The 24,305-nt window shown below is 36.4% G+C and overlaps 1 protein-coding gene across 1 annotated transcript in view; it reads left to right on the top strand.

Moving 5' to 3' along the window:
- The window catches only part of USH2A (usherin), a 374,541-nt gene that overhangs the window by 215,454 nt on the left and 134,782 nt on the right, over window positions 1-24,305 (top strand). Inside the window, 3 exon segments of the mRNA XM_063152181.1 lie at window positions 154-333; window positions 19,082-19,232; window positions 19,400-19,542. Of these exon segments, the coding sequence (XP_063008251.1) occupies window positions 154-333; window positions 19,082-19,232; window positions 19,400-19,542 (474 nt within the window).

Below are 24,305 nucleotides of genomic sequence, written 5' to 3'. Positions count from 1 at the left end.
TCCCAACAGACCAAAAATTTGTGCGTGTTACTGTATAAATGGCAACTCTTCATTTGAGTAGAAATAGGACTTGGTTCATAAAAACAGTGAATTGTAGCAGATGCAAGGTCTAACATTTGTTCTTTCCCTCCCTCTCTTGTTTTTCCATAACAGATAATGCTAATTATTCTATTGTAAATGATACTCGGATGTTGTGCAGCAGCAAAGAATTCAATGTATGGGTACCCATGAAAGGACTAATTCCATTTTCTAACTACACAGTACAAGTGAATGCCTCCAACAGCCAGGGCAGCTTGATAAGTGATGCTATAACCATAGTCATGCCTCCAGGAGGTAAGTATGAAAAAGTGCTTTTTCTGTGCATGTAACAATTATACAAACACTCTGTTCTACAAAATGTTATTTATTATGGCAGTTGAGAACTGAAGTTCAGGAGAATATGTTTGTATTAGTAGTTCTTACTCACAAAATTCTTTTTGGCTTCTAATTTGTCACTTTGTTCCATTTAAGAACTAGAAAATGAAAGTGCACAGTTATGTAGTTTAGCATATTGTGAAGGTGAGAAGTGCATTATGTAATTAATTTTTTTTCAGTGAATGGTGGTGTATTCTGGCATGGACAGCTAATCTAGCCCAAGAATATAGAGAGACTCACCTGAATTTTGTAATCTGTTTTAGAGTAAAAGTTGTAAGTGCTGACAAGGAGCACTTACTGGATAGACTTAGAGAATTTGTTTAATAATAGTAATATAAATCATTGGCAATATATTGAGCCAGAATCCACAAAATAATGTATCTGTAAGAAAGTCAATTAAAATGTGCTGATTTACAGTGAATTAGGCTGTAAGCCAGTCTGGATATTATCTTCATAACAATTTGAAATAAGAGAGTTGAGCAAATATGCCCTAAACATTTTCAATGATTTTTTTTGTAGCTTTGTTGTTGTTTGTTTTTTTTTTCAAGAAAGCTTATATTTATAGCTGATGTAGATGTGCTGCTTTTGTATTTTCTTTTCATAGACACCCTAGCTAATTAGTTTTGTTAAATAAATGTCAATGTATACAATTAATTTAAGGCAATTTTGAGTTTTTAAGTGAGAGTCCAACAACATTTGTTTTTGAGAGATGTGTGGTGTAGCTGTTGAGCAAGAATAATGTAGAGGAACGTACATACAATTTGAAAGCAAAAGAAAAGAAAAAAAGAAAAAGGAAAGAAATATGATAAAACTTAGAGTTCAAAAACCCAGCCATGAAACAACTTGCTTACAAACAGATGGATTTGGTTTGGGGACTTCAGAAAAGTGACTAAATACAACACAGAGTTTTTATGACAGATTACTGAGGAACAAAGAAAAAGTAAATTCCCAGCACATTTTATACTTTTCCTATCTGATTGTCAAGCTGCACCTACTATTAAAAATATATATATTCTCATATAATAATAAAACTGCATCTGAGTTTTACTGCTCATTTAAGACTGAGCAGTAAGACACTGATATTTCTGCTGTGTCACATTTCAGTTTTGCTTAGCAAAATTTGGTAGTGAAAATTTCACCAAATGACAAGGTAAAGGATCTTTAAAGATAAGCAAGGATGTGCACAAGTTTATGACAGCCATTAAGATACACTTTCTTTCATCATTAGATTGTTGTTGATTACAATTAGAAAACTTATAGCTTTGAAATTATCTTTTTTATGACCTTGTGGTAGTTTAAAAGCAATACCTCATTGGTTAAATAGGTTTTAGTTCATGCTTCCTTTTAGTTAATGATCTGAAAACATATTATCCTGATTTACACATAAAATCATGCTGAAAAGCATGTGGCATTCACTAGGATATGTGTGTTTAAGTAGAATTAAATTAGCAGTGAGAGTTATTAAAGAAATCTTCCATACCATTGTCCAGTGGACTGTGATCTGTAGAGAAATGAATAATAAATGAAGCAGTGCATATGAGAGAAGAGCTCTCTCACAGGCTGTGTTTTCTCTATGTATGTACACATGTACAGACACACACGTGTGTATCTAGGACAATATAGGTTTGCTTTACTGGGATGTTTATTATAAGGAGCCTTTGAGGGTTATACAATTCCATTGCATGCTAAATTATGAGTATAATGGTAATTTTGCACTGGGCAGTGTTCTGTGCCTTCACACTTTCTAAATCATTAAATGAAATCTAGATGCTACTTAAATAAGAAGGATTTTATTTTTTTACTTCAGTGGTCAAGATTTCACTTAGATGGAAGTGGTTTTTTTTTGTTTGATCAAAAAGTAAAAAAGGTCTCATTATGTACAAAAGCACAGCCTTTAAGAAAGTGTTAAGATGTACCATTCTCTTTTCAAGGATACCAAAAAAGTATTTAAGTATTTCTTAAAACTATTTAAGAAATCTACAATGGGGGGACTAATTCATGGAGCTTGATGGAAGATTGTCTGAGAGGGAGAGTGATAGAGGACAAAGTAGTATTTCATTTTGAAGTTATTGCTGATCACTGTTTTACAATTATGATACAATATTTTTTTCCAACATGCATTTCTTTTGTTCCTGTGTTTTTTCTTAACTTTGAAGCACGTTGCACATAACATAAAGCAGACCAAATTTTTAGTGTTACCTGACTGAATATATCTTAATTTCTTACCAAGCTGATTTGCCATGCTTAAAGTCAACACTAAAAAAAAGCTATCTTAGAAATAAGGAATTTATTTTATCTACGCTTTCGACTAAAATTGCAGTGCTGGTTCAAGAGTTCTTGGAAAGACTGAAAAAATAGAAACTGAATCCAAATGGTAATCCATAAATATGAAACTTCCTTTTGACCCTTACCCTGTAGTGGTCTGGAGTTACTAATGGGGTTAGGATTTCAACTCTTAATGGGACTCCGTGCATTAGTGTTTGGTATGCATGGAATTCAGCATTCAGTTTAATAAGTGGTTGACATTGGTGATGTCCCTTAATTTGCTTAAATCTAATTGGCTCTTTTATCAGTCAAACCTGTATGGATTGGCAATTGATCAGAAAGGGTCAGCCATGACTGTGCATGTACTTAAATGCTGGAACCACCAGTTAAAGTAACCATTGCATAATAAGAAGCTGAAACCATGAGAACAAATGATCTTCAGAGTCAGAAAGCAAAAGAAAGAGGAGAAGTTTTTCAGGATGTTCAAGTTCAGAACAAAGGCATTATGGAGTATATAAATTTTAAATACACTGCTTTTTGCCTCAAGACTTAAAGCTTTTTTTTTCCAGATGAACTGAAATCTTGTCTGAAACTGTCTTTGTTACATCAAAGAACTGCACAGAAAGCTAAAAGAGATGGAAGAGGCATAAAAGGGCATAGTTTAAAATGATTAGTGACAAATTTCATACTGCAGAGGTAGAAGTAAATTTTTTTGAGTTTTATATTTTTTCCAGAAGGAATAAATTTGTTCTATTTATCTTGTCCTAACCTGCTTTAGTAGAAGCTGTAAAAAAATAATATTCTAGCCAGTACTTCACATTAATTTGAGGATGCCACCCAGCAAAAGATCTGGAAAACAAATTATTTTAGAATTAATTTAATTAGATAAATGAATTGAAGTGATAGGATATAAAACTGCAAAATTCTGGGAGAAAATGTTTTGCAGAGAGCTCTTGGTTATACATTTTTGTCCTCGATGAGTGCTACTTCTGATGTAGTGGCACATAGAAGACCCCATCATTTTAGAATTGCTTTGTAATAAGGGATGGCAAGCTAGCAGAAAGGAAATTTGCAATCACTGCTTATGATAGCTTATACTTCAGTTAAATACTTCTATTCCCTTCCTTGGCCACCAAAGCCTGAGTATGGAAGGGAATGGGAAGAAGATGGATTTTGTTGAATAAATAGATGCAAAAAGAAGGGTGGGCTGCTGCTGTGATGGGAAGCAGGAGGGTGGAGTCTCAATCATCCCCAACAAAGCAGGAAAAAGGACTGGATTTCCATGTCATGACAAGAGGTCTGAAGACTGTTTTGGATGGTAATTCTGTATCACATTGCTGAGTTGACTCCCTGTGGATTCTTATTACAAACCATTAACTTGGTGCTGATTTATCTGCAGAAAAGAGCCTCAAAGAATTGGTACATCCTGTGTGAAACATATAAGGAAAGATACTCTCAAAAAAATCTTCCTAAGCAGTGAAGTGCCTCTTTAAACTCTGCCATGATTTATTAAGTATGTTGTTCGATTATGTGCTCTGTCTGTGATTTGCACAACATAGGAATGTCTGACAGGAGAAGATGTAAGATTTTGCCTTAGACCCTTCAGTTCCTGCCCCTTGCAGGTCCCTTCTTTCTGAGTGGAATGCTGCATGCCACTGCCTGGGCTTGTTCTCAGCAACAAAATGTGAGCCTACGTACCTGTAGCTGATGTTTGTTCAGTACATACAGGAGATGGTGTCCTGCAACCAGAGGGTGTTGGCCACTGTTAGCTTAAGTCACAACACCTCAGAGACTGGATACTGAACCTCATCATAGGACCACTGATCTATTTATGCAAACAAGTAGGAACCACATCATACAACTTGTATTCACATCTGAAAGCATTCGCTCGTGGAGGTTGATTGCTGAAGCCAGCAGGCCTCCTTAGAGGAATGAATATTCAATAAACAAAGAAAACTGATGCTAAGTCAGAATTATGTTGGAAGAAAAATCAAAATTGAATACGCTAGAATTTTCCCTGTGAGACAGATTTGTTTTCCTATGTTTCCTACTGTGACACCATAAAATTTGTTTTGAAAGAATGTCCTTTGCTTCAAATTTCAGGTATTTGAGGCATCACTTCTTTTTCTCTCCTTTCCTTCTCCTCCTTCTCATTTTCCTCTCTCTCACTTCGCTTTTTAGAGAGAAATCTAAGAGAAAGAATCCAAGGGGATTCTTTTGTTCTTTATCTTCTATGTTAATAGAAAGTTATTAGTGAAAAAATGTGAACATATCCTTTTACAGGTACTTTGAGGAGAGACCAGGATAGAGCAGGGAGTGGGGCAGAGCTCTCCTGCATCTCTCATCAATGAGCTAGCTAATTACAAAGGGTCAGTAGCAAGGCATGTAAATTGGCCATTCCATTTCCTTTTGTCCAGAAAGGTGATATCATGGGAATATAAGGATATAAGGATATAAGGATTCTGAAAGTGCTTGTCTGGGAAACTGGGAGTTTCTGTTCTACTGAAACAGTAATTCTTCTCTAATCTCTGCAGTATTGAACTGATTGTCATTTTCATTAGTGCTACTTTCTTCGTTTATTCCCTTCTCCCAGGCTGTTCAGCACACCGTTCAGTGAGCTCATACTGTGTCCATTCTTGATTTTGGATGGGTGTTTTGCATGGCAGGAGACAAGAGAAGTCTCATTCCTGAACAGTTGTGTCTTCAAACTCTGGCAATGGGAGGCACAGAGGTGCCCTCTTTGCTGCTCACTTTCCTAAATTGCAGCCAGTTGGGGCTCAGCCTGACTCCACACATTGTAAAGGTTGCTTTAAATTGAAGCTTAGTGCAAGTCCCTACTCATAAACCTGAGTTTTGCCAGCAGGCAATGATACTCCAATTATGTATTTTTCTTCTGATTGCCTCCTTCTCTTGGCCTTTGCACCCTGTGCTTTTGGGGCTGGGCAGGTCTCCCACAGTTCCAGCTTGCTCTTTCCATGCTCCAGACACAAAGCACCTGCGTTTAGCGTCTCCTCAATTCCTTTGTCTCTTCTAGAGGAGCATGAAACAGCTGGGACAAGAAGATCAAACCAGCAATTTTAGTTGCCTGGAAGACCATGGATGTGTTTTGCTTGATAGGGAGAGCCAGATGAGGCAGGGAGAACTGTGTAGCAGCTAATTGATCATCTATAAGCAGGCAATTAACCTCACTGAAGAGATCTCACTCAGTTCTTTCCAAAACCTTAGCCCCAGAGTGAGATCCAGACTGTACTTAAGAGCTCTTAGAAGAAATCTGTACTAGGGAAGATGCCATGCTGAAAAACTATAGCTTGATTTACTTCAGAAATACAGAAGAATATCTAGAAATGGGGCAAATGGGCTGTTGTGAATTTTAGAGGTCGTTCATTATTTAAAGCTATTACCTACTATCACATTAACCTATTTCAGACCAATTTCAATTGTACATGAAAGAGGACACGATTTAGAAGAAGTGTGCCAATTTTATATAATCTCAAGCTTATTCATTCTGGAGCTTTTTTTACTTTTGATTTTTCATTCTGAGCAAATCTGAAGATTTTTCAGTATTGTAACTGAAGTCAGCAACGCTTATGTGGTAAGTTAGGCTCTGCTGAAGGAATTCTATAATAAAATGCTGTTGAAATTCCTGGTGAAAACATGCAGAAGACATTTGAAAAATCACACCATGAATTTTGCCTTTAGAACCATTTCCCAGATATATGTAAGTACTAGGAAACAGATCAATTTTTGTGTTACTTTACTGCAATGATTTGTGCTGCTTTTCTAAAAAGCCCATGTTTTTATACTTTCTTTTTTTTGACAAATCCTGCCCCTATAGGTTTTGGAATAAAATTTCATTTTCATTAACTGTCAGCAGAGGCAAATATCTGTGAGTTTTTAATTTGTTCATAGGTTTGCTGAGGTTTTTTTGGTCATGTCAATCTGTATTTTCTGCACATGAAATGTGCAGAAAAACATGGGAGTTAGCCTGGTGATCATAAACCATTTGGGTAAAGTGGCAAGGTTTGAAGGCTTGAACCACTTTGCACAGTTCAGGAAGTTTTGAAGTTCCTCTGCCTGCAATGACCTCTACACCTCCAGCAGAGTTCTGGCACCCTGTTGCCTATTTTTCATATTTCCATATTAGGGAAAAAATCCTAATGGGGGAAAAAAATAAGGGTTTTTAAAGACCTTGCTGAGGTTTAAATGTACAGGAAATCAAATCACTGTTCTTTTCCTCTCTTTAGCTAAGGAAAAAATTAGAAATAATCTTTCTTAAACATCATGGCCATGAAAGTGCTTTTGCATTTTTTTTGCTAGTTCTATATACAGTTTAAAATTACTCTTAGTAACTACATTTTGGGAGTTTTCTCTGTAGTTTGGAAAATTGAAATTGAATTAAAATTATCTGAAACTTTATATCTGAATTCTTGAAACACTTTGCAGAAAAGAAGTATTTTTCCTTCCTATAGTTAATGATTTGTTCTGGTAGTATTTCAAGCTTGACTTTTCCCTACTTTTTCTGTGTACCTCCCCTTTTTCTGTTACATCTATGTTGTTAACTTCAGCTTAGTTGGCTGAGTACCTGAGGAGAAATAAGCCTTTTTTAAAGGCAGAAAAAGGGAGAGAAGTTGAATGAGAATTAGTGACTAGAGTCACCACTTCCCCTCTGGTGTTCCTATAATGCAGTGTTGGTGTGTGCTACCCTCTTTCTTTCAACAAAGGCAACTTCATGGTCTATAGCCCTTAAAGGTTGGTTCCTGACGTTTGACAGCTTTTTCCTCACTGTTCTTTCTGAATGTTATTTTTGTGTCTGCATGCGTGTGCAGGGGCGCACACACAAAAATGTATATGATATATCAGTATATGTATGTTCATGTATAATGATTGCTTTCTGTCTCTTTTTATCTTTGGATCTCTATGCAGATCATGCTTATTCCTCTGACAAAGAAATACTATGCTCTTAGATTATTTCCAGCTGAGTAAAATAGGGAAGGGAATAATCTATTTCATGTTGCTGGGGGATATGTCCAGTATTGAATTATATTAATCCTTACTGTTTGTATACTGACCTATTTACTTTTGATGATTTTTACAAATGTATCTGCCAAATCAGATTTCCAGTAGGTGACTGAGGATTGCTATTCCCATTTTACAGACAGAGAGGCATGTGTTAGCAGCAGAAGGTAAAAGAAAATTTTATATTCCTCCTCATGTTGGAAAGTATAATATACATGTCACAAAGTTTGTCAGCCTTTTTTCTTAGACTGACTTAGCTTTTTTCTTACCTTAGACTGGGGGATTGCCTCTCTATGAAAGGTGTCACCATTGTTTAATGCAGCCAATATGTACAGAGAAAATGCATGCATTCAGGTTGACTGAGTTCAGATTATCTAAAAATTTCTAATAATTATATATATATATATAAAGAAAATAAGTTGAATAACTGAAGAGATGGCATTATATAAAGAAAAAATACTTCTCTTTTCTCTATTTTTCTTTAAGTTGAAGTTATGAGTACTCTTACATACTAAGTAGCCTATTTGAGAGGGCTATTCATAAGAAATTGATACTGCTGTCCAAAATACTCAACTGATGGCTGTAATCTGAATTAATCAGCTGTATATTTTCTGTGTGAAGGATTTAGCCCTTTGTTTGAAAAATGAACAAAGGAGAGGAAGTTTCCTGTGGCTCTTTACTTTTTGTAAAAAGATTGAAGAAAATCTGTATTTTAGAGAGTAAGTATTGCCAAGATATTTAGTTTACTTCAACCTCTGATTAATAGTGTATGTATTTTGGGGTAAATGCTCTAAAATGTCTTGTGGCACAGAAGGCAAAACACATTCAGCCTCATTTGGGTTTGAATAAAGCACAATGGTGTTAAAATTACTTTTAATCAATTAGGCCACCTGATTTTGACCAGGATGACAGTAGTCAAGGTCTTTTCAGTAAAAATACTTGTGAGCAGATAATTTATTGTTGTATATTGACACACTACCACCAATTCCAGTGAATTTATGTGTTCTTCAGTATTATCTAAGGAAATGAAGCCCGGAGATAATTCATAGAAGTGGTTTATTTGTTACAAGTGTCTAGAACGGGGCATTAACTGATGGGTAGCTACTTAATAATGCTGTATGAACATTCCTATGTGGATAGCTTGGCTATAAAAGGTTGTAATCCTTTTACCCTATTCATCAGAGAAGTCAGCTGTATATTTTGAACAGATTATTTCTGTGTGGGAGTAGTCTTGTCTGAATTGATTTTTATTCACTCTAAATATTAAATATTTACCTTCAGAATATAACAGCTACATCATATTTCTGTCATTTGAAATGCTGTATTTAGTGGGGAACTATGATGGGTTAAAAACAATCAGGGATTTTTGTCACAGTTAGGTGCAATGGAGATGTTACCTTTGATATTCTTTCTTTGTTAGAACACAAGTTGAAAAAAAGGAGATCTGGATCATTCATCTTGTCTCCCAATTGCTGGGCAGTGTATTAATTTCTGGGTTCTTAAGCAGGCAATGCAGAATACTTTCCACCTATCCTGTTGAAACTCTGCTATTGGTTGTAGGGGGAAGTCTCATTTATTGGGGAAAAAGAGAGCAGATGCTGTTGTGACGTGGGGCTGCTGACACTTCCCAGACTGGGGTGGGGGAGTGTGCACAGCAGCAACACAGGGCAAGAGGAGAAGGTGCTGAGTTCTGTGGTTCATGGCTCTCGATTTATGCTGTTCATCAGTGCAGGTGCTCAGCATAAGCATCAGGATGTGATCCTATTGCTATTTTCTAATACAGCTTAATTTATTGATACCACAGCTGTTGGACTGGACCCTAATGTGAAGTGACAGCCATAGCATTGCATTTGGCATTTCGAGCAGTGATAAGAATTCTTGTTTACTCTGTAAATGTGGTGGCTCAGATTTGTCAGCCAGCCTTCGCCTCGTGTGTTACATAAGAGAATAATACACAGTGCTTTGTTGTTATTTTTCCTAATTATATCAGTTTTATTTCCAGAACTAAAATTTTGATTCCTCTCTATTCCATTGTGCAGATTACACCCCTGAGAGTTTTGCACGTTGATCAATGGCAGGGTTTGGTTGTATAGGAAAAAAACACTCAATGATGACAGATACAATTAAATTAATTCTTTGCTGTCTCCTTTGATGTACACAGATTTTCCTCATTAATATTGATGGACTTCAGAATCACAAGAACATGCTGGGGGCAGGGGGGAGAAAACCCCTGAATGTTGTATTTTGCTTTTTGTGGAGCTGACTATATCGCTTTATGTTTAAATGTAAGGAAAGCTGCTGACAGTTTTGATATATTAAATTATAACTGAGAACTAATTCAAGGATCAAAGATTCTCTTTGGGAGACATCACTTTACTGGTAGGAAAAATCATTACCTTTTTTCCCAGGCTCATGTATTTGTACTGTATGTCTTGGAAATATCATTCCCTACAGTTTCTGAATCTTGATGTTTAATTTAACGCAAAGGTCTTTGAGCAGCACAATGGGAGGGGGGCTTCTGTTAGTGAAACCTGGTAAAAGGAAATTGAAATGTACATGTTTTTTCTCATTTATCAAAGAAGTGCAAAAATCTAAACTGACATTTTATATCAAATGAATTATGAACTGTGTACCTCGTACCTAAGGGAACAACAGCTAAATTAGAGTTTTGTTAAAAAGAGAAAGAGAGAATAAAAATAGGCTTTTAATAAAATATACAGTCATTTTTGGTGTTTTTTTCTGAATCTGACATATACTATACTTTGCAGAAGAAAACTAGAGAATATAGGCCGCTTCGAAGTCTATCTACTTTAAATGCCATAGAGTAAATTGAGAAGCAGGTTAAGATGACGCACAAACCAGAGTTTCTACTTAATAGATATTGTGGCTTTGATATTTTTGTTTTCAGCCTTGTCCAACTCAGGTGAACAGGAAAAGTTAATATGCTTTTTAATAGCGTGAAGATTGGAGCAAATAGTATATACTTGAGGGAGGGTTGCTAGGGGGTTTTTTGGTTAGTTGGGTTTTTTTAGTCTTCCATTTGTGATAATGTGGTTCCTGAAACAGACTTCCAGGGAGCAAAATTTTACAAGACACCTGATGGAACCTTAAGAAGTCAATTTTCAAAGAATTATGCAATTGGTATTCTACTGGCATGGCTTCTGCTGTCTTGAGGTCAACAACATTTCTTGCAAGCAAAGACAAGACTCCCAGTCTGTAAAGTTAGAGTTTTTGACTCATTTTGACACTGAGTCAAAGTCTTTTTGTGATTACCATATATATCATAAGGAATTAAGTAGTAGCTCTGAACAAAAGCCAGCTCTGTGTTGCCTTGATTACTAGGAGCAGAAACTTTAGGGAACCTCTTTTCCTTCTCTTTCTGCAAGTAAGGAAAGAATTTGTGAGATGGAAGTCTGTTCTGGCTGCAGTTGTTTCGTGGCCAAAAGGTAGTCCAGTGACCTGGATCTCACAGATACCTGTAGGATATTCAAGATATAATAAGACTGCACCACCCACTGTGTGTAGTGGCTCCCTAACACCAGCTAATCTGTCATCTCGTCAGATCCATTTCCTATTTATGGGCACTCTCAAGCTTGGTTTCCATCAGAAATGGTAGTATTTCACACCATCCATTATGTACCACAGAGAAATTTATGGATTAAAAATAACTACAGGTAATCTTATTGCAGAGCTAATTTATTTGAACTCCTACATTGTTCTCCAGTCTGTACATACAGTAATATATAAACTGAGGCTTCTGTCAAAATGCACATCAACTGGTAGCACTGAGGGTGGGCTGTTCTTGAGCAGTCCACCAGCACATCCGTATTGCAGGAGTGCAGTATGAAGAGACTTATTTAATGAGACTTCTTGTTTAGTAAGAGCATTCACATGTTTTCCAGTATCCCATTTTCTTTACCATTCAGCTGAGGGTGCTGTATTTTCTTAGTTTCTTTTGCCATGTTGGATGGAGATATAGAATCATAGAATCATTTAGGTTGGAAAAGATCTTTAGGATCATCAATGAACCATTAACCTAACATGACCAGCCCCACCACCAATCCATGTCCCTAAGCACCACGTCTGCACACCTTTTAAATACCTCCAGGGATGGTGACTCCACCTCTTCCCTGGGCACTCTGTTTCAATGCTTGACAACCCTGTCTAGCTAATAATCATTTGCAGAAGCCATGTCCACTTGTTCAAGAAGAATGATGCTTTCTGGTTTTGAATATCTGGTGTTATCCTTTTTCTTTCAGTTATAGAATAAATCACTATTAAAAATTAATTTTTAAGAGATTGTGCTTCAGAACAATGCGTATGCTTCTTGTAACATCACCACCTCTGTGCCTTTTCCTTTTTCTTTTATCTTTCCCTTCTTCTTTGGGATTAGAATCCCCTTCAAAGAATTATAAGGCTGAAAAAGAGTTAATTGGGAAATCAGCTAGTGCCATCTTCTTTCCTCAAAAGTGTAAATTATCTCATTTTCTTTAAGCATTCGTTTAGTCTGATGGAGATTTAAAAACTTCTTTGCAGCAGTTTAATCCCATTGCTGTGTGTCCTGTTTCCCAGGACACACATTTCTGTGTATCCTGGGAAATATTCTCTATCTTTGCATAACTTCTGCAAAGTTGAAGATTCTAATGTGTCTATCCTTCCTGTTCTTCTAACTATATAGGTTTAAAGTTTCTTCCCTTGGCTCTTCCCAAACACGAGTGATAAAATTTGGGGGTTTTTTTGTTGCTTTTGGGGAGTCTCTGGATTTCCAGAACTATCTAAGAGCTGTTTAGTTTCAAACAAGAAGCTGCAAGCTTAAAAGCCACCCTCCAATACTCTGAAATTCTGGCATCAACATTAAGAAAGAGATTTTAATTTAGCCAAAAGTCTGCTCACCAGCACTCACCAGAGGTGTTTGCATCAGCGTGGAAGGTACCATGCCTGCCTCTGGTTATATCTCTCTGATGCCAGACACTAATTATAAAGAAAGCTGTAAGATTTTGAAGATGATGTCAAATTCTTTCATCTTTTTCCTTTGAAAAAACAAACAAACCTAAACCCAAAGCGGCTAAACAACCAACTACAAAAAAGTCCAATAATAATAATTATTGCAATTCAAAAAAACCTTCTGAACTTAATTGCTAAAGCTACTTCATGCAGGAAGCTGACGTTGTTGCTTGATGATAGACATGATCTTATTCCCACTGCACTTGCCACATCTGTCCTCCTAACTTAAAACAGGCAGATCTGATAGTTTCTTAAAGCTATTTTACAGAGATATTTCATTTTTCAGTGTCACAGTTAAACAGCAAGAGCTGTTTCTTTAGTTGCAGCTTCTGCCTGATTCTGTAATACCTTTCCCTATGTTTTTTCTTCATAGTATTAAAAAAATTAATTTTGTTATATGGCAGTTATTGGCTTGCCATCCTTTTGAATAGTCCTTTTGAATAATTGGTTTTATTGGGCAGTTTTGAGTTCTAGCCAATGTCCTTACTACAGGTATTAAAATCATTAATTATTCAGCTAATTGCTTATTGGCATTCTTTTGTAGCTTTTAGAGTTTAGTAAAGTTCTTGCTGAGTAAGATGGACAAACTTCCACCTAACATGAGGAAGGAAGGCACGTTGCTTCTTATGGAAAGGTGAGGTGACAAATCTGTATGACATATTTATAGTGTTGACCTCAGTGAAATGTAATATTTAGAAAAGGACCATCTCTTACACGGATTTCCACTTGAGACCCATGCCCAGGTTGCAGGTGTTAAGGTTGTACATGTTCATTAAAAGGAGGGGAAGGTCTGATTGTTTTGGGTTTTGGTTTAGGGGGTGGGGGTTTTTTTTGTTTTGTTTTGGTTTTTTGTTTGTTTGTTTCTGGAACAATATTAATGAGGAATAAGTAAGCCTGCTTTGGGATTTCAAAAGACAATTGTGTTAAACTTTGGGTCTGCAGGTCTTTGAGTAAAGCCCAAGCTGATTTTTAGAGCCCTACTAAAATTATGCTTTGCTGCTAGGAATACCAAACAGTGAAAGTGCAGAAAAATCCAGTTAGAACTTACATACTCTATCCAGATAAAGATAAATTTTAGATTTTTTTCCAAACATCTTATTTTATTTTTCTGAATTATATTGTACCATACAGGTAACATTAAGGATTAATGCTAAAAATGCTCTTCTAAATAGATTTACAAATCCATTTCCTTTCAAATGAAATTGCTATTACAGCAGAAAGCAGAAGTGTAAAATGTGATTGATGATGAAGAGAGAACAAAATATTTCTGAACCCAGTTTATATTATGCTTCTGAAAAGAAAATTACATGAGGTGTGAACAAGTTTGGACTTACTCTAAGTTTACAAAGGCTTTAAGTTTTGCCAAAACACAGCATCTTTTCTTCCCAAGATAAATGTGCCAGAGAGGGGATGGCTAGAGGGCCACCATGAACCTTTCACATTTTGTGTTCCAAAATGCAAGGATGTCCATTGAATAAGGGTGCCTTGTCCTTGGTTTGTGTATTGTTAGGTGGAGCTATATCTGTGACTGAAAACATTCAGCAGTGACATTATAAAATCAGAAATAAAATCCAAAAATGTTTTGTGCATTTTCTTGTAACTGAGAGTGGGAGAAATAACATGGTTGCAAATATGTATTAAATGAAAAAATCAAGACCAACTCTTATATTCAATATATGCTGAGAAGGAAAAATTATGGGGAAAGAGTTAAAAACCAAACTGGAGTAAACTTTGGTGAACCTGTGAAGATAAGAAACAAAAAAAGCAATCTTCTGATTTACTAAGAGATAAGGGTTTATAACTAGCATGCTGTTCTAGTGATGACATGTGGCCCAACATCATGGCCTGTCTTTCTCTGAAATGAAACTAAAACACATGCTGAAGTTGAGAATTATGGGGAGTGCAATGACTGGAATTATTTGGACTGAGCAAACCACTAGATAACAGGCATACCTGAGAAAATCAGAAGAAACAAATGTCAAAGTGCAGAACATACTGACATAAAAAGTGCCATAATAAGATGATGTCAGTATGGGCACCTAAAATAGGAAATGAGTCAGGAATACCTAAACAAGCACTACAATGAGATAAAGAAATGGAGTTTGTGAATTGAACCTGGAAAAGAGGAAGAGTAGTCATGTCAGAGCAAGATACTCATCTAAAGGCAGTCTGAGTGGAACTTTTCCTTGCTGTTTTGGTGCAAATGCTGGAGAGCCTATTTTCCTTCTCCCCTGTAATTAAATCCCTGCAGTTAGCATTTGTATCCATGTGTATGAAATATATTTTGATAAGATACAAATGCAAAATATTTTATATATGCAGATGTGACAACTTACAGAGTTATATATTCATAGCTCCAAAATATTCTAGATGCCTATCTGGAGATATTATGGATACATTGGGGTCAGTATATCTGATCACTGTTAAATAGAGTGACACTTCAAAGTTGGTATGAGTTTGTACCAATTTTATAGATATGTAATCGAGCTCTGCTTTTCTTCTGGCTTTTCTTCTTCCTATGAAAGGAAACATTTTTATAATTAAATAATAATTTATTGTCCTAATAGTTCACCTTTTAATAGTCCTGCTCAAAGTCGTCTACTTTCAGAAAATTTACATTTCAGATAAATCCTTATCATAATGAATAATGTATACCTCTCAGAAAAAAAATAAGCTTTCAACGTGGAATAAACATTTAAGCACAATAATTTCACACAATGATTGCTGTCCTAAAATAAACAAATACTTACAAAGCTGACTATTTTTGCATGTTATTTAAGATAAAGAAATTGAGGCAAAAAGTTGAAGCTCTTTTCAAAGGCTGCTTAGCACATTACTGCCTGAAGAGGGATCAGATCTTTCTCAATCCATCTGCATGTACCTGAGTATTTGGAATACAATATATCATCGTCATCTTGAAACAGTCTTCAGTTTTTATTGTTTTCTGGAACTGTTTATTAATTATTTGATTAGAATTGACGTCTGATTAAATATTTTATTCTGCCTTTGTAGTCTCTTGATATACAAAGCATGACTTTCTGCCCTGCTGAGTGAGGATTTACTGGGCTAGATGTTGATTCAGTAGGTTGCAAGTGGAGTGCTTGCCCCCTGAGGGTCATATTAAAGCTCGAGGGGAGATTTTTGTGCAACACTGCATCTTAAAGACGATATATCAAGCTGATAGATACATGGCTCTTCTGTTGAGAAATTCACAGTAGAATTATTGCTTGTTGCCAGTTATTACTTGGGTAGTGAGGAGTCTCTTGGGGATATGGATTGGATAAAAAGGGTTAAGCTGGGGGAAATGTTACACTGAAGACCTTGATGATGAGGAATGCTTGAAACAGTCAGAGGATGTTTTGTGTGCAAATTAGAATTACCATTTTGGGGGGTAAGTGCTCTGCCGTTTTAATGAGCAAATCGTGATTAGTTTAATAGAGCACCTTTCTCATTATGACTCAGCAGAGACTTGACAATTTATTTGCTGTACCCTCCTGCCCCCCTGCCCCATTCCTTTGGAGAACAGTCACTAGTACATCACTGAGGAAATTCTCTGTGGGCTACAGGAAGCCATTCAGATAAATACAGTTGCTGTATATTGAAACATGTTGGTTTGAAAGTAGTGAGCTTGGCTTGTTCTACCAACAAGACTCAGGGTCAGACGACTTTCACAGTAGATATTTGTCCAAATTTTATGCTCTTCCCTATGCTGTGCTTTTGTTGGTAGAAGAGATTTGAACATTTAGCTGAGATTACCTACGCCATTTAAATAACATCCAGACTGTGGAATTGTTATTGACATTTAGACAGCTACATCTTTGTTTTTTGATGAACATTCCTGTGTCGCTATAATAACCACCTCTATACATACATAAAGCTTAATCTGAGCTTTTACTTTGTAGATCTCAGCGAGCTTTACAAAGAAGGATCAGTATTATTATCTCCATTTAACAGACTGGTAAATGAAAGACAAAGGTGAAGTCATGTGTCCTGACAGAGCTGCAAATAAATTTAACGCTTTTGCCTCCTCAGTGAGTTGCCTCACACTGTCCCCTCAATAACGTGAACTTTGACTTCCTGGCCAAATTACTAGGTTGGTTAATTAGATTCATTTTTAGATGTAGCTTTTCTTGCTGTGTAGAATTTCTGTGTGAATTTTAAAAACTGGTGTATTTTAATCTGCAGACAGTTTCGTTTCAAATGAGGTAGTATCCAGCTTTGAAGGAATATTGACTCTTTCTGTTGGTGTCAGTTTAAAAACCCTGAACTAAAAATTTTTATTTTCATTGCATCATCTTTCTTGCACTATCTCAGTTTGACTTCAGGAATAACCTTATAAAGGATGCCAGAAAAATACATTATTGTCTGAGAGTACTATACTTTACATCCATAAGTTTTAAAACTTTTATTGCACAACTTAAATCCAACTCTGCTTATATTGGTGCTAAACAGAGCAATGTTATGTAAGGTAAATAAATGAGTTTTCCATTTTACTGTGAGAGTGAATGTCATGTGCAGAGACATTTGGTGTGCAAATGTTTGTTTTTGATGGCTCAGCTGGAGGGATATTGGAGCTATTTAAGTTAAGTCAGCCACCTTCTTCTCTCTGAGGTGAAGTGCTCACAAGCTCGTTATTGGCCTTGAAGGTGTTGGCATGGGATTTGCAGACCGTGAATTACGTAAATCTCAGATATTTTCTGGATTTGGAAACAGGAAGATTTTCAGGTTTACTTGGGATTTACCAGAGCCTTTTCCCCTAGATGTAGATAACAGCAGCAGGAAAGAGCATCCAAACACAGATTGGCTCATGCCCCCATATTATATGTTTTCTTTTTCACAGTGACAGAGAGGAGCAGAAGGAAATGAGGGAAGCTGGAGGTTCTGTTGTACTTCATCTTGTTCTGAAAAAAACCAGGAGGGCTGTAGGGCTAGGGGCACAACTATCAGAAGTACCTGATAACTCCAGTACCCCAGAAGCCAGCTTTTAATAAAAATTTTGTATGAGAACTGACAGATCTTGAAATTAATGTGAAGGGAATAAGCTTCTTAGGTTGGAGCGGGACATGTTTTGTGCCTTTCCCTGTAATACAATTTGGATCTGGAGATGAAAAATGTGGAAGTGCCCCAGATGTAAGTATAATCAGAGTAAAAATATCAGATGCTAGTTCACATATCTGTTAATGTATATATCAGTATAAATAAAAACTATTAGATGTGATTGATGTCTTTCTTTTTGGAGTTGATGCATCCTTTCACCCGTCTCAGGGAGAGAATGACTCACACAGTGAATCACAAAGTCTGTTTCTTCCCTCTTAGTAATCACCTCATACACCAGTGGTAAATGAAAATAATAAAGCTTACTGTAAATTACTGTTTGCTCATCTTAAAACTTACAACTTAGGCCCTGGAGGCTTACAACTGCACTTTAAGTTAGAGACCTGTGAGACTGGTTTTTCTTCAATAGAGACAAGAAGAAAATAACAGCAATGAAAAAGAATTTCTGTTAGAAAGACCAAAGGAAAAAAGGCAAATGGTAACTACTGGACCATGAAAAGCAAAACTATTATACAAGAGTTTAAATAACAAAGGTAGTAACTTTCCAGTGCTTTAACTCTAGAAAAGAGCTACAGAGATATTGGCTGGCTACAGATGTGTTGTATATAAAAGTTACAGATGTGTTTAAATACATAAAGTTTCTTCAACAGATTGATCTCTTGTTAAAGAAAAAGCAAAGCCATAAACTCACAGGTGCAAATTGTCATAGTTCTTTTTACTGCATGCAATGAAATTTGCAGCAGTGAAAGGTCATTGGTGGTATCATTACTGACACATTTTGATCTGCAGTTCCTTGGACTTCATAAAAGTTAATTTCCTTAACAAAACAGTGGGCTACAGACTGAGACTTCTGTGAATCTATTTTGATTTCTATCTAAAGATGTCCTTAACTTAAAATTTCCTCTGTTTTCTTCTTAAATTATTATTAATTTGTAAGGGCAAGAAGGTATCTGAATGATAAAAAGTCTGATCAATTTTACTCATGCCGGGTAACATTTCTGTGAGCATTTCCTTAGCTTCTCAGGGTGGCAGAGCTGGGCACAGGGAGAAACAGATAATGTTTGAACAGGTGGTAGAAAATATGTTGCTTCTGAATTACTTTTGGTGTTTGGAGGTTTGCTTTTAGCAAGATGATACTCACATATTGGAAAGAAGAAAATTAAGAATCAGCATTGTTCAGTAGTGAAAATGTTAAACTAAATGGACCATGTTAACATTACTGTTGATCCTGAGGAACAGTTTTTCCAGTATATGGAGCATTCTGTTTCCACATGGCATATGTTCTCCATGGTTTTCTCTGCTCTAATTCATCCATGTTTTTCAACAGCTCCAGATGGCGTGATGCCTCCAAGGCTTTCATCTGCCACTCCGACCAGTCTTCAGGTTGTCTGGTCTACACCAGTTCGCAACAACGCCCCGGGCGCGCCCAGCTACCGACTCCAGATGCGACGGCGGCGTTCTGCTGGTGACATTCTAGAGTACGCACAGCAGCACGGCCACCATCCACTGTCAGCTAGCAAAGTCCCCTTCCCTTGAACACAGCTCACCTTTAGGGTGGCTGGTCTCATTACAAGACTTAATGTTTTAGTCATTTTTGATGTGCTGGGATGTGTTCTGAAGTAACTCATGCTGTTTTTCTTTGCAGTTTGCTTCCCAGCCCTACTGCTTCCTTACAGCACCGGGTTGGAGACCTGCAGCCCTACACTGAGTATGAGATGAGAGTGGTTGCTTCCAATGGTTTTGGCAATGCTTACAGCAACTGGACTTCAATGACTACAGCAGAGGACAGTAAGCAGTCAGATCTTATTTATCTCCCTTTAGCAGAAAATATAAATAACAGTCTAGCTGCCATTGTACTTAATTTCTTTAAGTTATCTAGCTTTCTCAGTTATATAGCAGTAATGTATTTCCTTCCCTAGTATTAACTTGAAGTAAAAACTCCTAAAGGATCAAGTATCTGTTGTCTTACATATTCACTTGAAAATATGGATCTTTACATACATATTTTGTGCAGCAGTATGTTATTTCTATATAAAATATCCTTCTAGCAGTATATGGTTAGTTTAAGATACACTGGTAAGTACAGCTTTGTAAGTGGTGTTCCTTTATATTCAGGGACTTGATTCTGATTTCAGTCATATCAGAGAAAATAAGTTGAAGTTAATAGTATATGACAGTTGTCTTATCTCTGTGTTGAGAATACTCAAGATACCACAGAACTTTTCATTCCCAGAGATCTTTGTTAATTCAAAGTAGTGGCCTACTGGTCTGAAATTTGGTTTGTCATTGTCAATCCCATCACTTTCATTGTTAATAGTTCTATGTTCTCCAGACTCACTCCCCACAATTTTTTCAACAGTCCCTTTATTTAGCAACCAGCTGTCAGAGTATAGGTACAGCCAGTTAGGTAACAGGACAGGATTTCGCACCTGATTCAATATGTAAGCAAAAACATATGACAGTATTTGAGCTTGTTGTTTGCAAGACAAATACAAACCACGCTTTTTCCAGACTTGTTTTTTTTTTTAAGAAACTGAGCTGTTAGCTTTCTTGTACAAGGTAGCAGGATAGCTAACATTGGCAAATATTCAGCGTTGGTGACTCAACTTGATTTTAGTCCCTTCTCTAAATGGTCAGCTGTGTATATTGAGAAAACATTGAGTAGAAAATGTTTTTTTCCCACAACTTCAAAACATTTTTCCTTTGAAGCTGAGCAAATGATTCACAACAGAAATTTATCTGATAAATTCATTTAAGCTCCAAAGGTATTAATGCTTCTATGAACATACTACCTATAAGTAAATGTAAGTTCTGAATTTGGTTTTTAGGTACCAGACCTGTGTTATCAACCTGTAGCAATTCTTGCTGGGATTCAGTTATTTCAGTACGTTGTTTGCTAACAAAAGTGGATACAATACTATTGAACTTGTCTGCATTCATAGTCAAAATGCTACCAGTCTCCTAAGACTATGTTTTCAAATTTAAATAGTTATTTAGGTCTGGTCTGCTGGTTCACATAGTGTTTCTTTTCACATACAAAGATGAGAGAAGTACATTTCAAAGGCATCTCTTGTTACTGATATAAAAAATATTTTTGTGCTAAGTAGTAGGTGTACAATTGTGAAATTCTCTTTTGAGGAGGTAGGGCTAGGTGGAAGCCCCACACAGGAGATGCAGCAGTATCCAACAGCCCTCATAGTTTAAAAAAAAAACCAGCCAACTTTCAGTGGTGACAGAGGACTCCGTGGTGTCATTGTGGAGAGCTGCCATCTGTGAAAGGATATTCAGCTCAATTGCTTAAGACTGAATGATTGTCATTGGGTCTAAGCAACGTTTTTGTCAAGGTTTCAACATGATTCCTATGAAACTGCCTGTACTGACAGTTTGTTGCAGAAGTACACTTAATTCCTGGCCCTGCTAGCCAACAGACTTTGACTTTTTAAAGTACAATTTAATAGTGGAAATTTCCCATATCTCTTACTCTGTTGAACTAGATGTGTATCTACATGTTCTAACTGAATTTTATTCTGTAAATATATGTCTTGTTTTGTCTCACCAAAGCATAAAGTACCTGTAGGCATAAAAAATATGCATGTGTGTGTGTCTGTGTGCACATACACTTGACAGCAATAGATGTGAATCAACACATCCATTTTTAAAGTCAGTAGAACTCCAGTAATGCAAGTTGATGATTTCACAGTATATCTTTGTATTATATTTAATTTATGATAAATATGTGTTAAAATAGGAGGATATTGGGAATCATTAAGGGAAAATTAGTAAATGCTGCTATAAAAATAAATTGTATCAGACAATGGAAGATCTTAATGTACAAATTAGTAGGTTTGGGGTATTTTTTAATGCTAGAAAACATGCAATAAAGAATTTTCAAATACTTCCTTTTACATGATTTGACACTAGTAACTGATCCATGCATTTTTTAAAGTCTAGCCTGCCCATGCCAAATAACCAAAATATACATAACTATGAATATTTTAAAACCTGCTAAACATACATTAATAAAAGATGTTTGTTCCAGTGATCTTGATAAGTATAACATCATATTTACTGCCAGAATATCTACAGATAGAAGCATTTGGTGAAGTTTCTGAATTAGAGCTTGCTTTCAGTAACTTGAATGTAAATTTCTGATAGCTCTCTTGCAATCAGTGTAAAGGCCACTGAACTGAGGTCAGTATGTACCACTGAACTGAGAACAGAATCTCATACATTGTATTCAGAAATAAAACTAAACCTTCTAGATATAATAAAGGAGATACAAGTTAGGTTTTCCCTTTAGTTATGGGGAGCTTTGAGGTCTCTGGGATTTGCAAAGACATTGGTTACAGTTACTTGAAGCTGCCCCAATGGCATCTCCTGGGTTCCTATGGTGTAGATTTAGGACTTGCAAAATTATATTGTCTGATACATTGTTCAGAGGGATATCTCCCAAATAAGAGAGGTGCTTTTTCTAGTGCTTGAGAAAATACACCATGGCTTGGACAAGTTCTAAGATAGCAAAATTTCTACTTTAAAGAAAAGCTTCCTGTTACTTGATTAGCTTTTGAACAGCCCAGAACCTGTCTGCAGCTCAGTGAGCTGCATACAGCAGAACATACCAGTCACCAGCACATTATCTGGCGTGGCTACATTTTGATTCTGTGCATCAGTATACAGCTCCAGTATGGAGAGCTCTTACTAAAGCCCTTTTAAAAGTGTCTGGCTTGCACTGGCTGGAAAAGAAGATTTTGCAAGGTACCTAGGAGGTAGTCCAATTTTTTATTTTTTATTTCTTACATAAATGACATCAAGTCCATCTCTCTTATACAGAATGAAGTTATAGGCCAGCCCAATGTTCCTTCACAGTAAGTAAGGGCAAAAGCACACAATAGTCACTGGAGATCATTATGTATTGAAGTTGCTGGAGATAAAAAAGCAATTAGAAATAAATTTTAAAAAAGAGCTCCTGCAATGTATCAGCTGAGCTACTTCTTGTCAAATCAGGAGCATTATTCCTGTCATAGAGAGTGCTATGGTGTTCTCATCTGGAATGTTTTGATTCCAGGATGAAAAGCCTTAGTCTGTGGGGATATCTCATCACAGATTAAACTTCCTCATGAGGGGAAGAGGAGGGTCAGGCACTGGTCTCTTCTTCTCTGTGCTGACCAGTGGCAGGACCCAAGGGAATGGCCTGAAGTTGTGTCAGGGGAGGTTTACATTGGGTATTAGAAAAAAGTTCTTCTCTCAAAGGCTGGTTGGACACAGGAACAGGCTTCACAGGGAAGTGCTCACAGCCCAAGCCTTAGTTCAAGAAGTGTTTGGACACCACTCTGAGGCACATGGTGTGACTCCTGGGAATATCCTGTGCAGAGTCAGGAGTTGTGGAGTTGTGCTTTGATGATCCTGATGGGTCCCTTCCAACTCTAGATATTCTATGATTCTTGATTCTCCTAAATCTTCCTGACATAGACAATGAAGAGAGACAGTGCAGAACAAGAGGATAAATAAAGCAGTTTGCCACCTTTGGAATCTCTTGCTTTCTCTGCTAATGATATTTTTGTCTGAGAAGACAGGTCTCCTACTTTAGTTATGTAAGTTAGGTCCATATAATTGAGGTATATAAACTAATCCATAAATAGTTGTTGTGAATGTGTTCATATGAGCTCAAGAAAGAAAAATGGAAATTGAAACAAGAGAAGATAAAACCTGGTGAGGTGACAAAAGGAAGAGAAATCATGTGAAATACCTGACAAATAGCAAAAGGACAGAACAAATTAAGCTGATGTAGTAGTGGCACATATGATATATATGATCATATGATATATAGTGCAAACTGCCCATGCATAAATCCTACAGATTAGGAATTAGAACTTTATTGACTGGTAGAACTGAAGTTCTGGAACCAATGTACATTTGGAGCAGTAGAGGGCAACAAGTCTTAATACTCTGAAGACAGCTCCTAATACATATTTGAAGGGGTTCATATGGATTGCATGTCATTGCATGAACAGCTTAATGACTTTTGAGCTCTGTGATCTCATGTGATAAAAGATTCCTGTGGTCCCTAATGCCCAGAGCTACACAATTTGGGTTTGCTGCTGGGTACAATCAGCAGTACATGAAAGACATGAGATTCTGTTAATACATATAATTTCATTGTCCCTGTTTCTAAAAAGAGTAAATGATTCAAGAGTAAAAGGCACAGAATTTTTATTCTGCTTAGTGAGAGGGTTTGCCAGCAAATCAGGTATTTCTCATTAGCTTTAAAGGGCATCAGTCCTGGTACATGTCTTAGTATATTAAATGTAAATGTAGATTCCTCCCAAAAAATACAACCATGAGAGTTATAACTCCTTGCTTTCCAAGTCTCACAGTAAGTAAACAAATGTATTGCTTTAGGCAGGGAATTTAAAAAGATTAATGACAGTTTTGTGCCTTTATTTTAAATCAAGTCTGAACTTTTGAAGCAGATGAGCGAAGTAGTCTTCCATAAAAGATAATTTCATTTGCCAAAATGAAACTACCTTCTAGTATTAATACTATAATGAAAT

This window comes from Melospiza melodia, chromosome 3 (genome assembly GCF_035770615.1).
Source record: "Melospiza melodia melodia isolate bMelMel2 chromosome 3, bMelMel2.pri, whole genome shotgun sequence".
NCBI classification, from domain to species: Eukaryota; Metazoa; Chordata; class Aves; order Passeriformes; family Passerellidae; genus Melospiza; species Melospiza melodia.
This window is presented reverse-complemented; position numbering and strand designations above follow the sequence as displayed.